This window comes from Thamnophis sirtalis, unplaced genomic scaffold, assembly GCF_051295495.1.
Source record: "Thamnophis sirtalis isolate CommonGarterSnake01/CBP01778 unplaced genomic scaffold, rThaSir2_p1.2 scaffold_6, whole genome shotgun sequence".
Taxonomy (NCBI): domain Eukaryota; kingdom Metazoa; phylum Chordata; class Lepidosauria; order Squamata; family Natricidae; genus Thamnophis; species Thamnophis sirtalis.
The window spans coordinates 132732407-132750611 of record NW_028261386.1 but is presented as its reverse complement, the minus strand read 5'-3'; the positions used below and the strand labels follow the sequence as shown (position 1 = coordinate 132750611).

At 40.3% G+C, this 18205-nt stretch overlaps 1 protein-coding gene across 1 annotated transcript in view; it reads right to left on the bottom strand.

The window, feature by feature from the left end:
* Positions 1-18205, bottom strand: part of CSMD1 (CUB and Sushi multiple domains 1) — a 1072234-nt gene that overhangs the window by 151945 nt on the left and 902084 nt on the right. Inside the window, exons 25-27 of the mRNA XM_087718982.1 lie at positions 14006-14197; positions 6752-6878; positions 4176-4378 (exon numbers count right to left, since the gene is read on the bottom strand). Of these exons, the coding sequence (XP_087575108.1) occupies positions 4176-4378; positions 6752-6878; positions 14006-14197 (522 nt within the window). The remainder of the gene's footprint in view (positions 1-4175; positions 4379-6751; positions 6879-14005; positions 14198-18205) is intronic.

The following is an 18205-nucleotide window of genomic DNA, read 5'->3' as shown; positions in this document are numbered from 1 at the left end:
CAACAACAATCCGGGTCCTCATTTCACCCACCTCGGAAGGATGGAAGGCTGAGTCAACCCTGAGCCGGTGAGATTTGAACAGCCGAACTGCAGAACTGCAGTCAGCTGAAGTAGCCTGCAGTGCTGCATTTAACCACTGCGCCACCTCGACTCATAATCATTATCACCCCTGGTTTACAAAGATAGGAACGTTGCATCTAAAATTGCCGAATGTTTGGCTTAGCCTTTATCTTACGCCATAAACTACACTAGGAAAATATATTTTTTAAAAATCATATTGCCCAAAGGCATTCCTGCTATTCACTAGCCTTGAAGCAAACCACGTGATGCCAAAATGATGACATGTACATAGTGACTTCATCACATACTGCATATGCTACCATTAAGCACTTGCTTCTCTGCCCTCATGGTCTGTTGGCAGCTTAGGATACTGATGATTTAAATGTTACTTGGCTAGGCATTTTACAGCTGTTTCATACTCTAATTCATTGTTCAAGATGCCAGGGGATTAATTGTATTTTTCTATCTACCAATCTCACCTGCAAAGCTAAAGTTTTAGAGTGTTGAGACCTATTCCGTGCGTTTCACTCTCTGTGTTTATTAATGCCTAACAGATGGGAGACAAACGACAATTTTACCATAAAAGTTGTTCAATGCCTACTTAAAACAGATAGAACATCATGCAGAACATGGCTTCTAGCATTCTTTCCATCCTCTTTCTTGGCAATAGCAACAGGAATATGTTTTCTCCTCTGTAACAAATGCAGCACATGCATATCTATTGGCTGCCTATACATCTATAATCCATGTCTAGGTAAGGGAACAGGGGTGGATTGCTAATCCCGTTCCAACCGGTTCGGTTGGAACGGGGCCGGCAGCGTCCTCGTGCACGCGTGCAGTTCACACATGCGTCTTAGCACCTGCGCGATGCTCCAGCTGCTCGCAGAGACTCGCGCAGGCGCTGTATGTGCCATCCAGCTGCTCACGGAGAATCGCACAGGCGCTGTATGTGCCATGCGCCTGCGTGGAAGTGCAGAAGCCTTCAAAGACCGGTAAGGAGCACGGGCGGGCGGGTGGGCCCTTTGCCGTTCCTGGAAGTTACTTACTTCCGGGTTCGCTGACCAACTGGTTCGTGGGGACTACCACGAACCGGTTGAAACCCACCCCTGTAAGGGAAGTACTGGGCAGATTGTGTATGTGCTGTTCTGGCTGATATAATTGAGACTTAAAATGGATCAGTCAACAATGTTTTGAACCAGTATCCAAAGTCCTTTGGATGAACTAGGGAACCTTTTTCCTCAATATTTTTCTTTGCATTCTTCAGCCAGTTCTAACCCATTTCAAACTTTCTTTTGCCAGCTTCTCCGCGCCCCCCCCCCCAAAAAAAACCAATTTCTCTCCCCTTTATGGGAGTAATGCAGTGCTTTGGCCCCTTTATATAAATATTTCCCAATATTTTGTTTGGTTAATAAAGTATTTTCACAAAGTTATTAACCTGGTCTTTTTCCCCCCTCAGAAATGTTACAATCACCTGTTTTTAGTAAACTAGGATATCATTAATAATGAAATTACTACTAGTAGTTGCACTGAAAAATACCAACTAGCAGTTGCATGAAAAAATACCAACCATTTGAAAGAATGGCTTTGCACTTATAACCATGTGATTCACTTAACAACTTCCAAAAAAAAGGGTTAGGACATTGGGTCCAGTTATGTGGGTGTCTCAACGTATGACCATCACAACGTATGCTGAAATTGCAGTGCCCATTGCAGTCACAAACTGAGGACCACCAATGTATCGGTTGGTTCAGAAAGTGGGGGTGGGAAGAGAGAGTGGAATGCGCAAATCAGCAAAATAAAAGTCTGTCAATAAACCTGCAAGAAATTAACTGTAGGAACTTGAATATTTTAAGACCAGAAATATTCTGTGGCTAATGTAAATTTAATACCTATCTACACCTATCAACATCTCCATGCTTTGATAGGTGATATTTAGCCAGTACCTCGGATTCTAATAAGATTTCTAATAACTGGCTTAAATACATTTAACCCTACAGAGTAAAGGTCAGGGATGCATGCTGAACTCCATTTTATATCCTTTTAGACATGATTAAATGGTAATTAAGTTTTAATGAAAAGTGTTAGGCTGATAACAATTAACATAATCACACTAGTCAGTTCATGTCCTCGTGGTGTTTTACATGCTATGCTGAGCAGAGAAGACAATGGTTCCTTGATGGGGTCCAAGCATTTTGTGATTAGAAGACATTTGCATTTCTCCAGTAAATCTTCTCTGTTTGTGTATTTAATGGCAGACAATAAAGCAGAGCAAAACAATGTGTGTATATGTGAGTAGGCAGCATAAATATGTCATCATAGAAGACCTCAATCTCAATGTCTATGTGTCTGAGTCTTTGTGTCTGTCAGTACAATCTAGTTCAGTGGTTCCCAAACTTGGCAACTTTAAGACTTGTAGACTTCAACTCCCAGAATTCTCCAGTTTTGGGAGCATAGCTGGCTAGAGAATTCTGGGAGTTGAAGTCCACAAGTCTTAAAGTTGCCAAGTTTGGGAACCACTGATCTAGTTTGTAGATCTCCTGCCTCCATCCGAAAACAGAACATGGACACATATGCAGTCCATATGCAGATTGATTTTATTTTATTTTTTAAATTATGTTTTTATTTATTTGTATCCTACCCTTATTTTTTTTACAAATAATTTAAGGTGGCGAACATATCCAACACATCTCTCTCCTCGCATTTTCCCCACAACAACCACATGTGAGGTAGGTTGGGCTGAGAGAAAATGATTGGCCCAAGGTCACCCAATCAGCTTTCATAGCTAAAGGGGAACTAGAACTCACGGTCTCCTGGTTTCTAGGCCAGCACCTTAACTACTGACCTAAATTGGCTCTCAATTCCTTACGGAAATTCCTTATAAAGATTCTTTTTATAAAATCCTCCAAATAAAAAACAGCAGTAGCTTATTTTAAAGGAAGATAGACGGGCAGATATGCAGCTGTGAGACCATAATTATTTTTCAGCCCTGAGCCATGGGCTTAATAATTGCTGCTTTGCCCCAGCACTCCACCTTCCTCATTAACCCATCCAAATTTACACAGGCTCCTGCTAGGAAGTCTAAAACAAAACAAAGGAGGAAATCCAATCAGAAGACTAAGGGCAGCATCCCAGAAGTTTGAAATCAACACCACCTACATTCTGCTTCTAACAATTAATTAAATGATGCCTTGTTGCTAAATATTAAAGACAGGGTTTGGGTTCCTGAATTCAGTAATAATGACAAGAACACAAACAATAAATATTCTCATCGTATTTCTTCCAGGACTGCCAATCACCTCCACTAGACCGATAAGATCGCATAGATTAGGCCTCCTCCGAATTCCATCAGCCAGCCAGTGCAGACTGGCAACTACCTGGAGGAGAGCCTTCTCGGTGGCTGCTCCGACCCTCTGGAACGAACTCCCCGTGGAGATCCGGACCCTCACCACCCTCCAGACCTTCCGTGCCACGCTTAAAATCTGGCTATCCTGGCTGGCTTGGGGTTAAAGACTCTAACCCCTACCCGAATTGTATGACTGTTGAGTTCTTAAATGATGTAGTGCTTTTATGTTGTAAATTGTTTGTCCTCCCCCCCCCTTTTGAACTGTGAGCCGCCCTGAGTCCCCCCAGGGAAAAGGGCGGCATACAAATAAAGTGACTATGACTATGAGGACCTCAGGATAATTTGCATGGTGATCTCCCTTTATTCCAGGGGTTTCAAAACTCAAGTTATCACAGCGGTCTCATGTAACATATCAGGACTTTTCTCCTCTTCACTAAACTGGGCGTGGGCGTGGCCAGCATGTGACACATCCAGCCCACAAGGTGGGAATTTAACAGCCCTGCTTTATTCTATCTGCACAACAACTTGTGAGATAGAGGTTGGACTGAGAGATAATTGCTGGACCAAAGTCATCTAGTGGGTTACTGTGGTTAAAGGACTTGAGAACACAAGTTAAACACTACAGGACACCGACTTCCATACATGATCTGCTCATGAAGAGGCTCTGAAATATTACCACTGCAAAAATCTATTTTCAGGGCAGATAAAGAAGCAACATCAGACCCACAAAAAGCAACCAAGAAGTATATAAGGATAATACAAGTTCACCTACTTGAAAACTGGATAGAAAAGCCAGATTTGCTGATAAAGAAGTCGCTGTCGAATTGTAAGGTCAGTGAATTGAAAGTGCTGTAAATGTCTTCCGGAAGAGCCGAACCACTCCACTCTTTCAGCAAGATGTTGCTTTCAATGGGACCATCCCAGACTTTGAGGATGTCGTGACCCACCTCAGTATCAAAAACAATAAAATGCAGACTGGAAAGGAAAAAAAGGAACATGCAATATAAGTTAGTCTAATAAACACAGATTGGGTTATTTGGGTTATGCAAGAGCCGAGGTGGCGCAGTGGTTAAATGCAGGCCACTTCAGCTGACTGCTAGTTCTGCAGTTCAGCGGTTCTAATCTCACCGTCTCAAGGTTGACTCAGCCTTCCATCCTTCCGAGGTGGGTGAAATGAGGACCCAGACTGTGGGAGCAATATGCTGACTCTGTAAACCCCTTAGAGAGGGCTGAAAGCCCTATGAAGCGGTACATAAGTCTAACTGCTATTGCTGCTGCTATTGCTACTTCAGCTGACTGCTAGTTCAGCAGTTCAGCGGTTCAAATCTCACCAGCTCAAGGTTGACTCAGCCTTCCATCCTTCCGAGGTGGGTAAAATGAGGACCCAGACTGTGGGGGTGATATGCTGATTCTGTAAACCGCTTAGAGAGGGCTGAAAGCCCTATGAAGCGGTATATAAGTCTAACTGCTATTGCTATTGCTATTATTTGCTAAAATCAAATCTGGCAGTCCTGGAATTACTTCTTTTAGGCATCATATGTGAGGGATAAAAATTGAAATACATCATCTGTTATGTGTCAGAATGTGGACATTGGAGCATGATGTTGATATCTATAAACCTGTAATAAATCAGGACACAGACTATCTTAGTAAAAAAAAAAAATTGTCCACCAGATCCATACTGTTGTTAAAAAGTGATCCGTTTTTTTTTTTAAATGACATCTGCTGTAAAATTTCCAGGAGGTTATGTTTTTATTGAAATAGTCACAGTTCCTGGCTTTACAGTAGCAACATTTAGAATTTAAAAAACAAATTAAACATAATATAATTAATTCAATTAACTAAATAAATATTAGCAATAGCAGTTAGACTTATATACCACTTCATATGGCTTTCAGCCCTCTCTAAGCGGTTTACAGAGTCAGCATATTGCCCCTAACAACAATCCGGGTCCTCATTTTACCCACCTCGGAAGGATGGAAGGCTGAGTCAACCCTGAGCCTGGTGGGATTTGAACAGCTGAACTGCAGAATTACAGTCAGCTGAAGTAGCCTGCAGTGCTGCATTTAACCACTGCGCCACCTCGGCTCTCAATATTGCACACCAAATATACTAGCTAAACTTTAACAACTTATTAATTTTCTAGTAATTTCTAATTTGTATCTTTTCTGTTCATTTCTCAGAAATTACATCCCAAAAAAACACTTTCTGTGCTTTTCTGTCTCTCCTTCAGCTGAAATATGTACACTTTCCTTGCTGTGGAAATATACTTTATAATGGATGTAATGTATTGCATAAGAAACCATAACAAGATCATTAAGTTGGTCAGCTCTGGCCCTGCTTTTTACTTCGTGTGATACCATTACAATTAGATTCAGCGTTCACATATCCCCTCTTCTCTTTCCTTCCTCAAGTCAGACTCTGGAAGAATATAGTTGCTTAGCTATATATTCCATCGGCCAGCCAGTGCCGGCTGGCAACCACAAGGAGGAGGGCCTTCTCAGTAGTAGCCCCGACCCTTTGGAACGAGCTCCCCGTGGAGATTCGTACCCTCACCACCGTCCAGGCCTTCCGCACAGCCCTTAAGAACTGGCTAGCCCGTCAGGCCTGGGGACAAAGATAGCCGCCCCTCCCGAATGATGAATGAATGTTGCTTATTATTTTTTACTATATGTGTCTACGTCATTGTTTGTATTCCCCTTCCTGATTTTTATGTGAGCCGCCCTGAGTCCCCTCAGGGAAAAGGGCGGCCTACAAATGTTAATAAACATTCAAACATTCAAACATATAGCTTAATCTTATGAATTTCTCTATTGATACAGCGATTTGAAGCACAATCCTAAATTAATTACCGAATGTGAATTCTATATCTTATTATTTATTTATATTTTATATTTTCCTTTGTATTGGAGCTCAAGGTGCCTTTGTAGTGCTGTTTCTCCCAAAAAACCAATAACACTATAAGTTGGGTTTGTCTAAGGAGAACGTGATTGATTAGCACATCTCATTCAGGTCCATAACCAAGATTCCACATTGGCTCTATATAGAACTGTTTACATCAGTGTTTCTCAACCTTGGCAACTTGAAGATGTCCGGACTTCAACTCCCAGAATTCCCCAGCCAGCGAATGCTGGCTGGGGAATTCTGGGAGTTGAAGTCCGGACATCTTCAAGTTGCCAAGGTTGAGAAACACTACTTTACATCAATGATCTTCTCTTAGGTTCATTAATATTCATCAGTATCAATCTATGATTTAGGAAATGTCCATTAATCACCTATTTTGCTCTATCCATAAAGCTACCTAACATTTAATTGTTAATAAGTTTCAAGTGGTTGGAAAATGCATACCTAATCGTTCTCCCGGGGTCTGCTTCTATAATCCAAGTACAGTGTAGATTGTTGTCATATGGAGCTGGATAAGCTGGAGAGAGGATACGACCAGAAGTAGCAGCAGGAATTCGCCCACCGCATTCAGCTGAAAATAAAAGAAATAATACTTTTTTTTTAAGGGAACGGATTCAGATTTTATCTTATAAAATATTTGGTATTGCAATTATGTACCACAGTTGATTTAACAGTCTCCATATCTCCTCCCAACATTCTGTGACTATGAAGAGGGAATATGTGTGAAACATAAAGACAGTCTTGGTGTGAACTTCAAGGCTGGAATACTGCAACGTGCTCTACATGGGGCTGCCCTTGAAGAGCATCCGGCGACTCCAGCTAGTTCAGAACGCAGCCGCGCGAGTGATTGTGGGTGCACCTCGGTTCACCCACATAACACCTATCCTCCGCGAGCTGCGCTGGCTACCTGTTGATCTCCGGATGCGCTTCAAGGTGCTACTTATCACCCATAAAGCCCTTCATGGTAGTGGGTCTGCGTACTTGAGAGACCGCCTCCTGCCAATTACCTCCCTGCGACCAATAAGATCACATAGATTAGGCCTCCTCCGAGTTCCATCTGCCAGTCAATGCCGACTGGCAACTACACGGAGGAGAGCCTTTTCAGTAGTAGCTCCGACCCTTTGGAACGATCTCCCCATGGAGATTCGTACCCTCACCACCGTCCAGACCTTCCGCACAGCCCTTAAGACCTGGCTAGCCCGTCAGGCCTGGGGACAAAGATAACCGCCCCCACCCGAATGATGAATGAATGTTGTTTACTATTTTACTTCTATGTATTGTTGTGTCTATTGTCTGTATACCCCCCCCTTATTTTATGTAAGCCGCCCTGAGTCCCCTCAGGGAAAAGGGCGGCCTATAAGCATCAATAAATATAAATATAAATATAAACTTGACTCTTGTGTTCTGAAGACACTCTTGATCTTCTTTAAGGATGTTTTATGAATTTCACAGCCTAGATAATAGCCATGGAATTGCCCTGAGGTTCCCTCATCCAAGCATTAGACTAGTCTGATCTGGTTTGGCTTCCAAGTTCTGGCTATTTCTTCTAGATGTTGAATTCACTGCAAAAATTCAACCTGGTAGCTTCCCTGCTATGCCAATTACATGACAGGATTTTGATATACTAATAACATGAATTCAAAGTTCAAATAATATGGGTTCAGTGTGAGTTCAAACTGTAAGGAAGCAATTTTTTAATCATAAAAGTTTCCACAAGGACAGTTTCAGAGTTCTATCTACTTGCCACTTTTCATTCTTACAAGCACTACCAGTAGAAGCCTTCTGATTTCTTCTTGTTAAGAACATTTGTTGTGGTTTTCGGATATTAGATTAGAAAAAAATTAATATCTGGATGGAAGGCCAGGAAATATCAGAATTAAATACTAGATAAAAATTCAACAACAAAATCAAAACTTCTCAGAAAAAGGCAATAGCAAAAGAATTCTATATTGCTGCCAATAAAATTAATTAGCACATTCAGCATATTACCCCAAGAAACTTCTCAGAAAAAGGCAATAGCAAAAGAATTCTATATTGTTGCCAATAAAATTAATTAGCACATTCAGCACATTACCCCAAGAAAAGGGATAGGACACTTCATTTATTTTTCTTTTTACTTCTCAAAGGATTATTACTTGATATTATGTGGGTTTGGTAATTGAAATCATTCTGACACTGATGCTTATTATGGGAGTTGAAGCTCTGGTGTAGGAGCTCTTGGAATGTCTTGATATGGTAAAAATGGAAAATATGGACTAACAAAACCTCCGAGTCAGTGGTGGGATTCAGCCAGTTCGCACCACTTTGGGAGAACCGGTTGTTAACTTTCTGAGCAGTTTGATGAACTGGTTGTTGGAAGAAATCATTAGGGCAGAGAACAAGTTGCTTCAGTTCTTATAAAGAAGAATAGAGCCATACATGGATCAAATGAACAGGAAGATTCAGAAAAGGAAGGGTATCACTAAACCAAATAGTAAATATTGATAAAAGTAAGATAAAAAAATAATAACATAACATAGCATATAGCATGCTTTATTTCTTTCATTTAACCATTTCCAATTCATTAAGTCTGCTTAGACAAATCTCTGCATTCTTCACAGGATTTTTCAAAAGTGGCTTACCATTGTTCCTAGGATTGCGAGAAAGTCAGTGGCCCGAGGCCATCCAGTTTTTAATCTGATGCCTTAATCACTACCTCAAACTGGCTTTCAGCAGGAGGTTTACCTTCGCTTAATTTAACAAAACAAGCCGTTCTATTGTGTAGATCATCCCAGAATATGGAATATATTAATAGTCATGCCTATATATTTCATAATTCTTCTGAAGAATATTTACAATGAACAATTTGGAACAGTGTTTTTCAAGTAGGAAAAGGATGATAAGTATTTGTATTTTCTCTGAATCTGTTTAAATTATATAAGAATTATACTAAAATAAATATAAGATTCAAGTGATGATAGCTAAAATTAAGAGCCGAGGTGGCACAGTGGTTAGAGTGCAGTACTGCAGGACACTTTAGCTGACTGTTATCTACAGTTCAGCGGTTCTAATCTCACCGGCTCAAGGTTGACTCAGCCTTCCATCCTTCCGAGGTGGGTGAAATGAGGACCCAGACTGTGGGGGTGATATGCTGACTCTGTAAACCTCTTAGAGAGGGCCGAAAGCCCTATGAAGCGGTATATAAGTCTAACTGCTATTGCTAAAACAGAAGGCTAAACCACAACAACTTTAGTTTCAGTCAGCATCCATTTTGTAAGCCAAAAATAAGAATCACTCATTATTAAAGTAAAATTATTATTTTTTAAAAAAAATCTGGCTAGTCAAAACCAAGAAGGTAAAGGTAATACTAGACATAAACTTATAGCACTTATAGCAAAAAAAATAGGATCCTATTATTTTGAATTGAATACCAAAGTTGGACATTAATCCTAAAGAAGAAAATAATAATGATGTTCAACAGCCTTATGAATGGTAAGATTATTTCCATGACAATAAAGATCAGAATAGTTTAAGGTAATGGATATTCTTCATGGTAATGTATGGGTGGGAAGGGTAGACACTGAAAGAGAATGAGAAAAGATAAATGCCTTCAAATATGGATTTGGAGTTAAGTTATTAAGAGTACCACCGACTGCAGGAAGAACTGGTAATTCATCCTGGATCAAATAAAGATTCACTGCTCCCTCAAGGCAATAATCAGACAGCAGAAACTCACACACTTTAGATTTGTGATGAGAATGAATAATGAACTAGAAAAAAAAATGACTATGCTTGGCAAGATTGAGGGAAGGAGAAGTAGGGGAAGGCAATTGATAAGTGAGATGGATGAGATCAAACAAATGACAGGACTGTCCTTGGAAGAGCTACAAGTTGTTAACGGAGACAAGTCAAGATGGTGAGAAATTGTCCATGTAGCTACTAAGATGACTCCGACCTGACAGCAACTAATCAACTTAAACTTTCTCACTAAACTTTGCTTGCAGACTACTCTTTATTCTTGCTATTTCTTAAGTTAAGTTTATTTAGAAATAATTATACTTTAGGAGCAAGTGTCTAAAAATATTGCTTTAAAGATGTAGTTATAGATTTCAGTCAAATTAATGCCTACAAAAACAATTAACAATTGTTAAAAGAAGGCCTGTGGTCTTCCTTGATCCAGAACTGGTATTAAATAGCCACATAATAACACTGGCAGAGAAAGCTTTTCATCAAATTTGGCTAATTAGTTACATTCCTATCTGGAAGAAAGGGACCTGGATTTGGTGAAACATACTTGGTTGTTCTGACCCCCCTCGTCCCACACCAACACACACTCCGAGCCAAAGATAAGTTACAGCATTTAATTAACAGACAGACAGGTCCTTGGCAGCAAACCCGCACAGACAAGCTTGGGCAGCAATAAACACAGATAAGTCCTGGCAGCAATCCAGCCTGCCAAGTTCATAACAATGTTCTCCGACATTCGATCCTGCGTTGACTTCTGCAAGAGGAGCTTGTGCACAAGTAGTCTTTTTATAGTCTGGAGAGGAGCCTAATGACCACCAGCTGAGTGCAATTACCTCCTGTAATTGCGTAATTGTTCCTCATGCCTAATAGCTCTTTGATGGCGTGCATCCAGGAACAACTCACTACTGGCGTCCGGCTCACTCTCCCTTGGTCCCTTGGTCCTCCCCACTGGTCCAAGCTTCAGGTGCCTCCAGCCTCTCTGCACCCTGTTGGAGTCAGAACCCTGTCCAAGGTCCTCCACATCCTCCAGAGCAGACTCATTGAGCCCCTCCCTGTCGGAGTCTGGTGGCAGCTCCAACGGCTCCTGCTGGGCCACAACACTTGGTAATGTCATTCTCAAAAAATGTATTTCGTCCAAAATGCTGCAGAATTATTGGCAAGCTGCACCTTATAATCATTATGTTGTGATACGTATCTACAACGATATCCAACTGTTTTCCAAGTCCAATTTAAGGTACTCCAGGTACTCAATTTGATATATAAAGTCTACATAGTTTAGGCTCAAATATTTACACTTCAGCCTCATATCTAAAATGTGTCTCCTTCTGTAGATCCTGCCATGAATCTATCAGACATGAAATTGATTCTGAATAAGGTCCATATTGTAAAATAAATTGTTGTTAGAGCTGAAATTGGCCCTAGTTTTAAAGAGGGTTTAAAATTTACCTTTCTAATATAATCTGACTATAAACACTGACTATGCATGCATTTTTTTCTCCAGTTCTCTGCTTAGCTCCTCTGAACTCCAGGCCAACTGTTTCCCTGCCAGAGGCTCTATAGCTGTAAATATATGTATGTATGTATGTATGTATAAAATGTTTGTGTGTGTGTGTGTGTGTGTGTGTGTGTGTGTGTGCGCGCGCGCGCGCGCGTGCACCAGAGATGGGTTTCACATAATGTTACCACCAGTTTGCTGCACACCGAAAATGTGAAAACTACACAATTCAGTCTGTCTTTAAATAGAGAAGGAATCTTTTTGTGGCAAAATACTCCGGGTTTCAAAAAATTAAAAGAAAAGAGGAAATACTAAAATAATTCCAATTAATGAATTTAGATCAGGAAAAATTAGGATCTTGTAGAGTTCAGGATTACAGAAAATTTTCTACAGTGACTATATGTTCCTACCTTATAAATGAGATCCTTACCTTTCAGGGGAATTGACAGTAAACTTCTAAACTAAATTTAGGGACTTGTAGAAGTCAATTTCAAATGAAAGGTGTGATAAAAATGATGGGTTTTGTTACACTTCTGTGATAATTTCTCATTCTGTAAGTATTTATTAGCCATGCATTAGTCCCAAGAAAAGAAATGTTTTGTGTAGCTGAAAGTGTTGGGTAGAAGTAGCTTGTTGTTCTTGAATTTTCCCCCCCGATATGTAGGATCGTTGCTTATAGAAAACATAAGTAGTTTTGATGTGTGGAATCTGAACAAAAACTTTGGATAAAAAATTGTCAGTTGAATACATACATCTTTAAATTTTACTTCATTTTAGTAAAGTTCAAGCTAAGTAACATATCAGTTAAGACACATTTTCCTACAGCGAAATGCAAACTATGAAGATAAAGTATGAGTGAATTTCAAGAAATGACAAAGAAGTTTCAACAAAACCAACATAATTTTTATGAAATAGTTCACACATCTCTAATTTCAGTCAGTCTGGCTTCAGGCCCGGTTACAGCACTGAAACCGCTTTGGTCGCATTGACCGATGATCTCTGGAGAGCCAGAGATGGAGGCTATGCGTCCATCCTGGTTCTCCTTGACCTCTCAGCGGCTTTCGATACCATCGACCATGGTATCCTTCTGCGACGACTGCGGGAGGTGGGGGTGGGCGGCACTGTTTTACAGTGGTTCTCCTCCTACCTCTCGGACAGGTCGCAGTCGGTGTTGGTGGGGAGGGAGAGATCGTCCCCGAGGCCCCTAACCTATGGGGTGCCGCAGGGTTCGGTTCTGTCCCCCCTGCTATTTAACATATACATGAAACCGCTGGGCGAGATCATTCGGAGGCACGGGATTAAGTACCATCAATATGCGGACGATACGCAGTTGTATCTGTCCGCCCCGTGCCAACTCAATGAAGCGGTGGACGTGATGAACCGGGGCCTTGAGGCTGTTAAAGACTGGATGAGAGCTAACAAACTGGTACTCAACCCGGAAAAGACCGAGTGGCTGTTGTGTTTTCCTCCCAAAAATTTGGTTAACGTTCCATCAATCAGGCTGGGGGGGCAAAATTTATTCCCCTCAGATAGGGTCCGCAACTTGGGAGTCCTCCTGGATCCACAGCTGAGTTTTGACCACCATCTGTCGGCTGTGACCAGGGGGGCATTTGCCCAGGTTCGCCTGGTGCGCCAGTTGCGGCCCTACCTGAACCGGGAGGCTCTCACAACAGTCACTCGAGCCCTTGTGATCTCTAGGCTGGAATACTGCAATGTGCTCTACATGGGGCTGCCCTTGAAGAGCATCCGGCGACTTCAGCTAGTCCAGAACGCGGCCGCGCGAGTGATCATGGGCGCACCACGGTTCGCCCATATAACACCAATCCTCCGTGAGCTGCGCTGGCTACCTGTTGATCGTCGGGTGCACTTCAAGGTCTTACTTACCACCTATAAAGCGCTCCATGGTAGTGGATCTGACTATTTGAGAGACCGCCTCCTGCCAATTACCTCCCTGCGTCCCATCAGATCGCACAGAGTAGGCCTCCTCCGAATTCCATCCGCCAGTCAGTGCCGACTGGCGACTACGCGGAGGAGAGCCTTCTCAGTTGCAGCTCCGACATTATGGAACAACCTCCCCGTGGAGATCCGTACCCTCACCACAGTCCAGGCCTTCCGCACAGCCCTCAAGAACTGGCTATCCCGTCAGGCCTGGGGATAGGATTACTCTCACCCCGCCCGAATGTTGAGTGAATGTTGTGTTTTTATGACCAATTTCCTTTAATCACGATTTTTTTTCTTTTTAAGTTTTGTCTTGCACCCCCTTCCCTTTATTGTTGTAAGCCGCCCTGAGTCCCCTCAGGGAAAAGGGCGGCATATAAATTTGCAATAAAACATAAAAAACATAAAAACAGTATAGATACCAAGTCAAATTTAAGAGACCGAGACAAATTATATGCTATTTCAAATATTATGAAAACTGTAATATTGATCTATAAACAAGAGCCAAATTTATATTGTGAATTTCTGTTACTACCTACCTATACAAGTAGGTAAGGGCTTGTCCCAAACTCTTCGATCGCCACTTAAACAGGTAATAATATTACTACCATGCATCGTGTAGCCTGGATTACAACTGTATAAAACCACTGTTTCTGTATAATGCCCTTCATCACGGATTCTGTAGCCATAGTTTGGTGTTCCAGGATCTTCACATTTCACTAAATCAAAGCCTGTAAAGGGGAAAAAAACAATAAAAAAATATCTTTACATATTGAGTTATATATTTGCTAGTTTTGCTACAAACAACTAAGCAGGTTTTCTAATACATTTAGGTAATTATGAAGCTACTTTAATAAAAAAAGGAACCACGTAACAAACATCAACATTTTTTAGAAATGGAACTATATTCTAGCTTCTGTTATGGTGCAATTTTTAATGCTTGCTGTTTTGTTTTTTTTAATAGCGGCACAACTAAATTCCCAAAATATTAAAATGAAAATATCAAAGTAGAGTTTGTGTTTCTCCTCAACTGTATGCTTAAATTTGTTTTCAAACTATTATAAGAGGAGAATACAACATGAAAGCTCATGTTTGGTTATAAGATTCTAATACCTACCTTAGAGGAAACAAAATGAAGAATAGGTGTATCATTCTACAATCCAGTGTCTGTAGTTTTCCTGGCTTCCCACACTTCAATCAAATTCTAAGAAAAGACATAATGAGGGAACTCATCTCATGGAGATTTTTTTTAGATAAGGGATCATGGATAGCCAGGCAGACTACAGAGTGATCTCAGGATGTGTAACAATAAATAAAACGTATGTAAACATTACATCCTACTATTGTTTTTCATCAAGATGTGATGTCATGCATGTAGGAATACTAGTTTTAAGGGTAGGAGAAACACATAAAATTTGACAGTCTATATTGTATATTTGTATGTGTGCATATATACATAAACTCATATACATATATATGCATGCATGAGTGCATTGGTGATAGTTTGATCCAGTGGTTACGATACCAGTTTAGAAACCAGGAAACCAAGAGTTCTAGAAAGCCAACTGGGTGACTTTGGGCCAGTCACTCTCCTTCAGCAAGATTGTTATGGGGAAAATAAGAAAAGGAAAGAGCATTGGGTATGTTTGCCATCTTGAATTATTTCTAAAAATAATGAAGGGAGGATAAAAAAACACTAATAAATAAAAAAATCTGATAAGGAAGAATAAAAATGAATTTTGTTACATGGTGATATGACATCCATTTCTAGCCAAGAAACCTTTTCCTTTCATTATTCTATTATCGGGTAGCACTTTCAATGTTATTTTTTGTTCAGTGGTGCTTTCTTCTAATCCACAAGTGCAGAAAAATATGCATAGAAAGTTCAAACGTTAAAGATCTCATCTCCTATTAATTGTGTAGGATGACCAATGTTCTTTGAAGTAATTCATTTGTAGAAAGGATATCAATAAAAAGAAGTCTCTCTTCAGATGCCTGCTTTTGTATTTGTGCCTGTGTTTGTGTGTGTATGTGTGTTATAAAAAAAGCAACATCTTTGGATAATGAGGAAGGGATCCATGGGGATATTTCTCAAAGAGCTGTTTTGCACAGTGCTGCAATCAAAGGGGATAAACACCCAAACTCCGGTGTGTGTGTGTGTGTGTGTGTGTGTGTGTGTGTGTCTGTGTGTCTGTGTGTCTGTGTGTGTGACAAATATGTTCCTCTAGCACAAAATTGTTTTCTCTGATTTCAGTTTATTCCACACTTCCCCCTGAAACGCATAAGCCCTAGTTCAAACATCTTCAAAATTCCAAATGAACTATCAACGTACAATGGGTTGTAGGTGGGAAAATGGAAAAAGAAAAAGAGAATAGCTATTTGTGTTTTCTTTTTCTCATGCAACTTCTGCAAGCAATTCTACATTTGTATGGTCCTTCTGGGAGAGCTTAAAGCCGGAGGTGGGTTCCTACCAGTTCGCACCTATTTGGTAGAACCGGTTCGTCAAATCTACCGAACTGGTTAGAAGAAGTTCCACCAGTGGACCCGGAAAGCAGGCCACACCTACAGAAGAGGTTCCAAAGTTTTTTGAAACCCACCACTGGTCCTTGGATATGATTATTCTACACTATCATGCTCATATGTATAAAACTCAGTGCCTCTGTGAAAGGTAAGGGTGACTACTGCGTTTGTGGTGCAATCAGAACATTGCGTGTGTTGAAGTTGTTTTAACGCAAACCAAAGATGCCTTTTAAAAAACAAGTTTACATCCTATTCTTATGCATGCCAGTGCTGTGTGTGAGGTAATTTAAGGTGGTTCTGACAAGTGTCGTCGGCATCTTCATATCCGGTCACATGGGCGGCAAGCCACTCCCATCCGGTCACATGGGTGGCAAGCCACTCCCACAAAGGAGGCCACACCCACAGAGTAGGTTCGAACAATTTTTGAAACCCACCACTGTTTAAAGCTGATAGACTATTCAGATATCGCATGGCAAATCTGGATGCAGAACGTATTTTAGAAGAACTATTCTGCTATTAAGAAATTAGTACTGGTTTTACCCTCCTGCCATTTTTTTTTCTTTTATAAAGAAATGAGAAAACGGATAGGCAGGGTGGATTTGATTTAAATCAAGTCATGATTTAAATCACTGGTAAAAAGGCTTGATTTAAATCAACTTGATTTAAATCATAATTTTTTAAAGAGGAACTGTCATCACTGTCTTCCTCTGACCTGCTGTTGACTCACCGACAGTCCCAATATTGCAGAATATAGAACCTCATGCTACATAACTAAGCTCCATTTCATGCTGAATAAACTAAATTATTAATATATCTTACATAGAAAAGTATCTTTAAATACATTTTACTCCAAAAGCATTTTATTAAAATAAATTTGATAAAAATAAAAAAAATCCAATTTAATTTTTTAAAAAAATCTGATTTTTTTATTATTCTCTTTTAAAAACCATTGATTTTTATCCATCCTGGGGATAGGCCAGGGACTATGCCAAAAACAGCGATTAATTTGCTAGAATCAGAATTAAAGCAACTGCAATTTTTTTAAAAAAAACTTTTTTTTTTAAATGGTGGAATTTGTTCCCCAATCTTGTGCAGAAAGCTTAATAAAAGATAATGTTTTAAAGTGCTGTTTTGTGAAAGGTTGGAAGTGTTTATCTCTTATTATTTTTGAAGCATCCACAGCCATGATATGTATGATTTTGCTATATTTTACTCACTTTGTCCAATGAAGGCTTTTGCCAAAACCGCTAACTTTTTAAATTTGAATTTAAAAAAGATTTAAATATTTTTGAAAATCACAGATTCTGCAGTAACGATGAAGCATCATCCATAGTTGGGTATTTTTGAATATGTAGCTAGTTGTCTTTTCCTTGCATTATATATTTCATCTATTATATACTTCATTTATTAGGATTTGTTGCAAAGTTAAATATTTAACAAATGATTTTGCCAAGTTTTCATTTAAGGGTAAATTTACCCAACTTGAGTTTTCATATATTCAGGCAGTTCAAAATTTTCATTTAGTAACAACATTAATTTTTCCACACCACATCAGAAATTTCTAAAACCCAGTGGTGGTAGAAAAGAGGAAAAAAAAAGATTTGAATAAATTTCATTGTAGCACAGCAAAGTTAACTCTTTCAAAAGTTAAAAGAAGGCAGCATCTAAGGATCACTTTATATTCTTATTTGGATTGTAGCCAAATACAACTTCTGAAACTAAATGAGTATTTTCTGAATATGCGATCTGTGATTTAAATTACTGCAGTCTAAACTTGCCGGTGAATCTCAGCAACAGATATCAATCTATTACTGTAACACGCTCTACATGGGGCTGCCCTTAAAGAGTGTTCGAAGACTTCAGTTAGTCCAGAATGCAGCCACGCGAGCGATTGTGGGTGCACCCAGGTACACCCACGTCACACCTATCCTCCGCGAGCTGCACTGGCTACCCATTAGTCTCCAGACCCGCTTCAAGGTGCTGGTCGTTACCCATAAAACCCTACATGGCATCGGACCTGGGTACCTGAGAGACCGCCTCCTGCCGATTACCTCCCTCAAACCGATTAGATCTCACAGGTTAGGTCTCCTCCGGATTCCATCTGCCAGCCAATGTCGGCTGGCGACTCCCCGGGGGAGAGCCTTCTCTGTTGCAGCTCCAGCCCTCTGGAATGACCTCCCCGTGGAGATCCGGACCCTTACTACCCTCCCGGCCTTCCG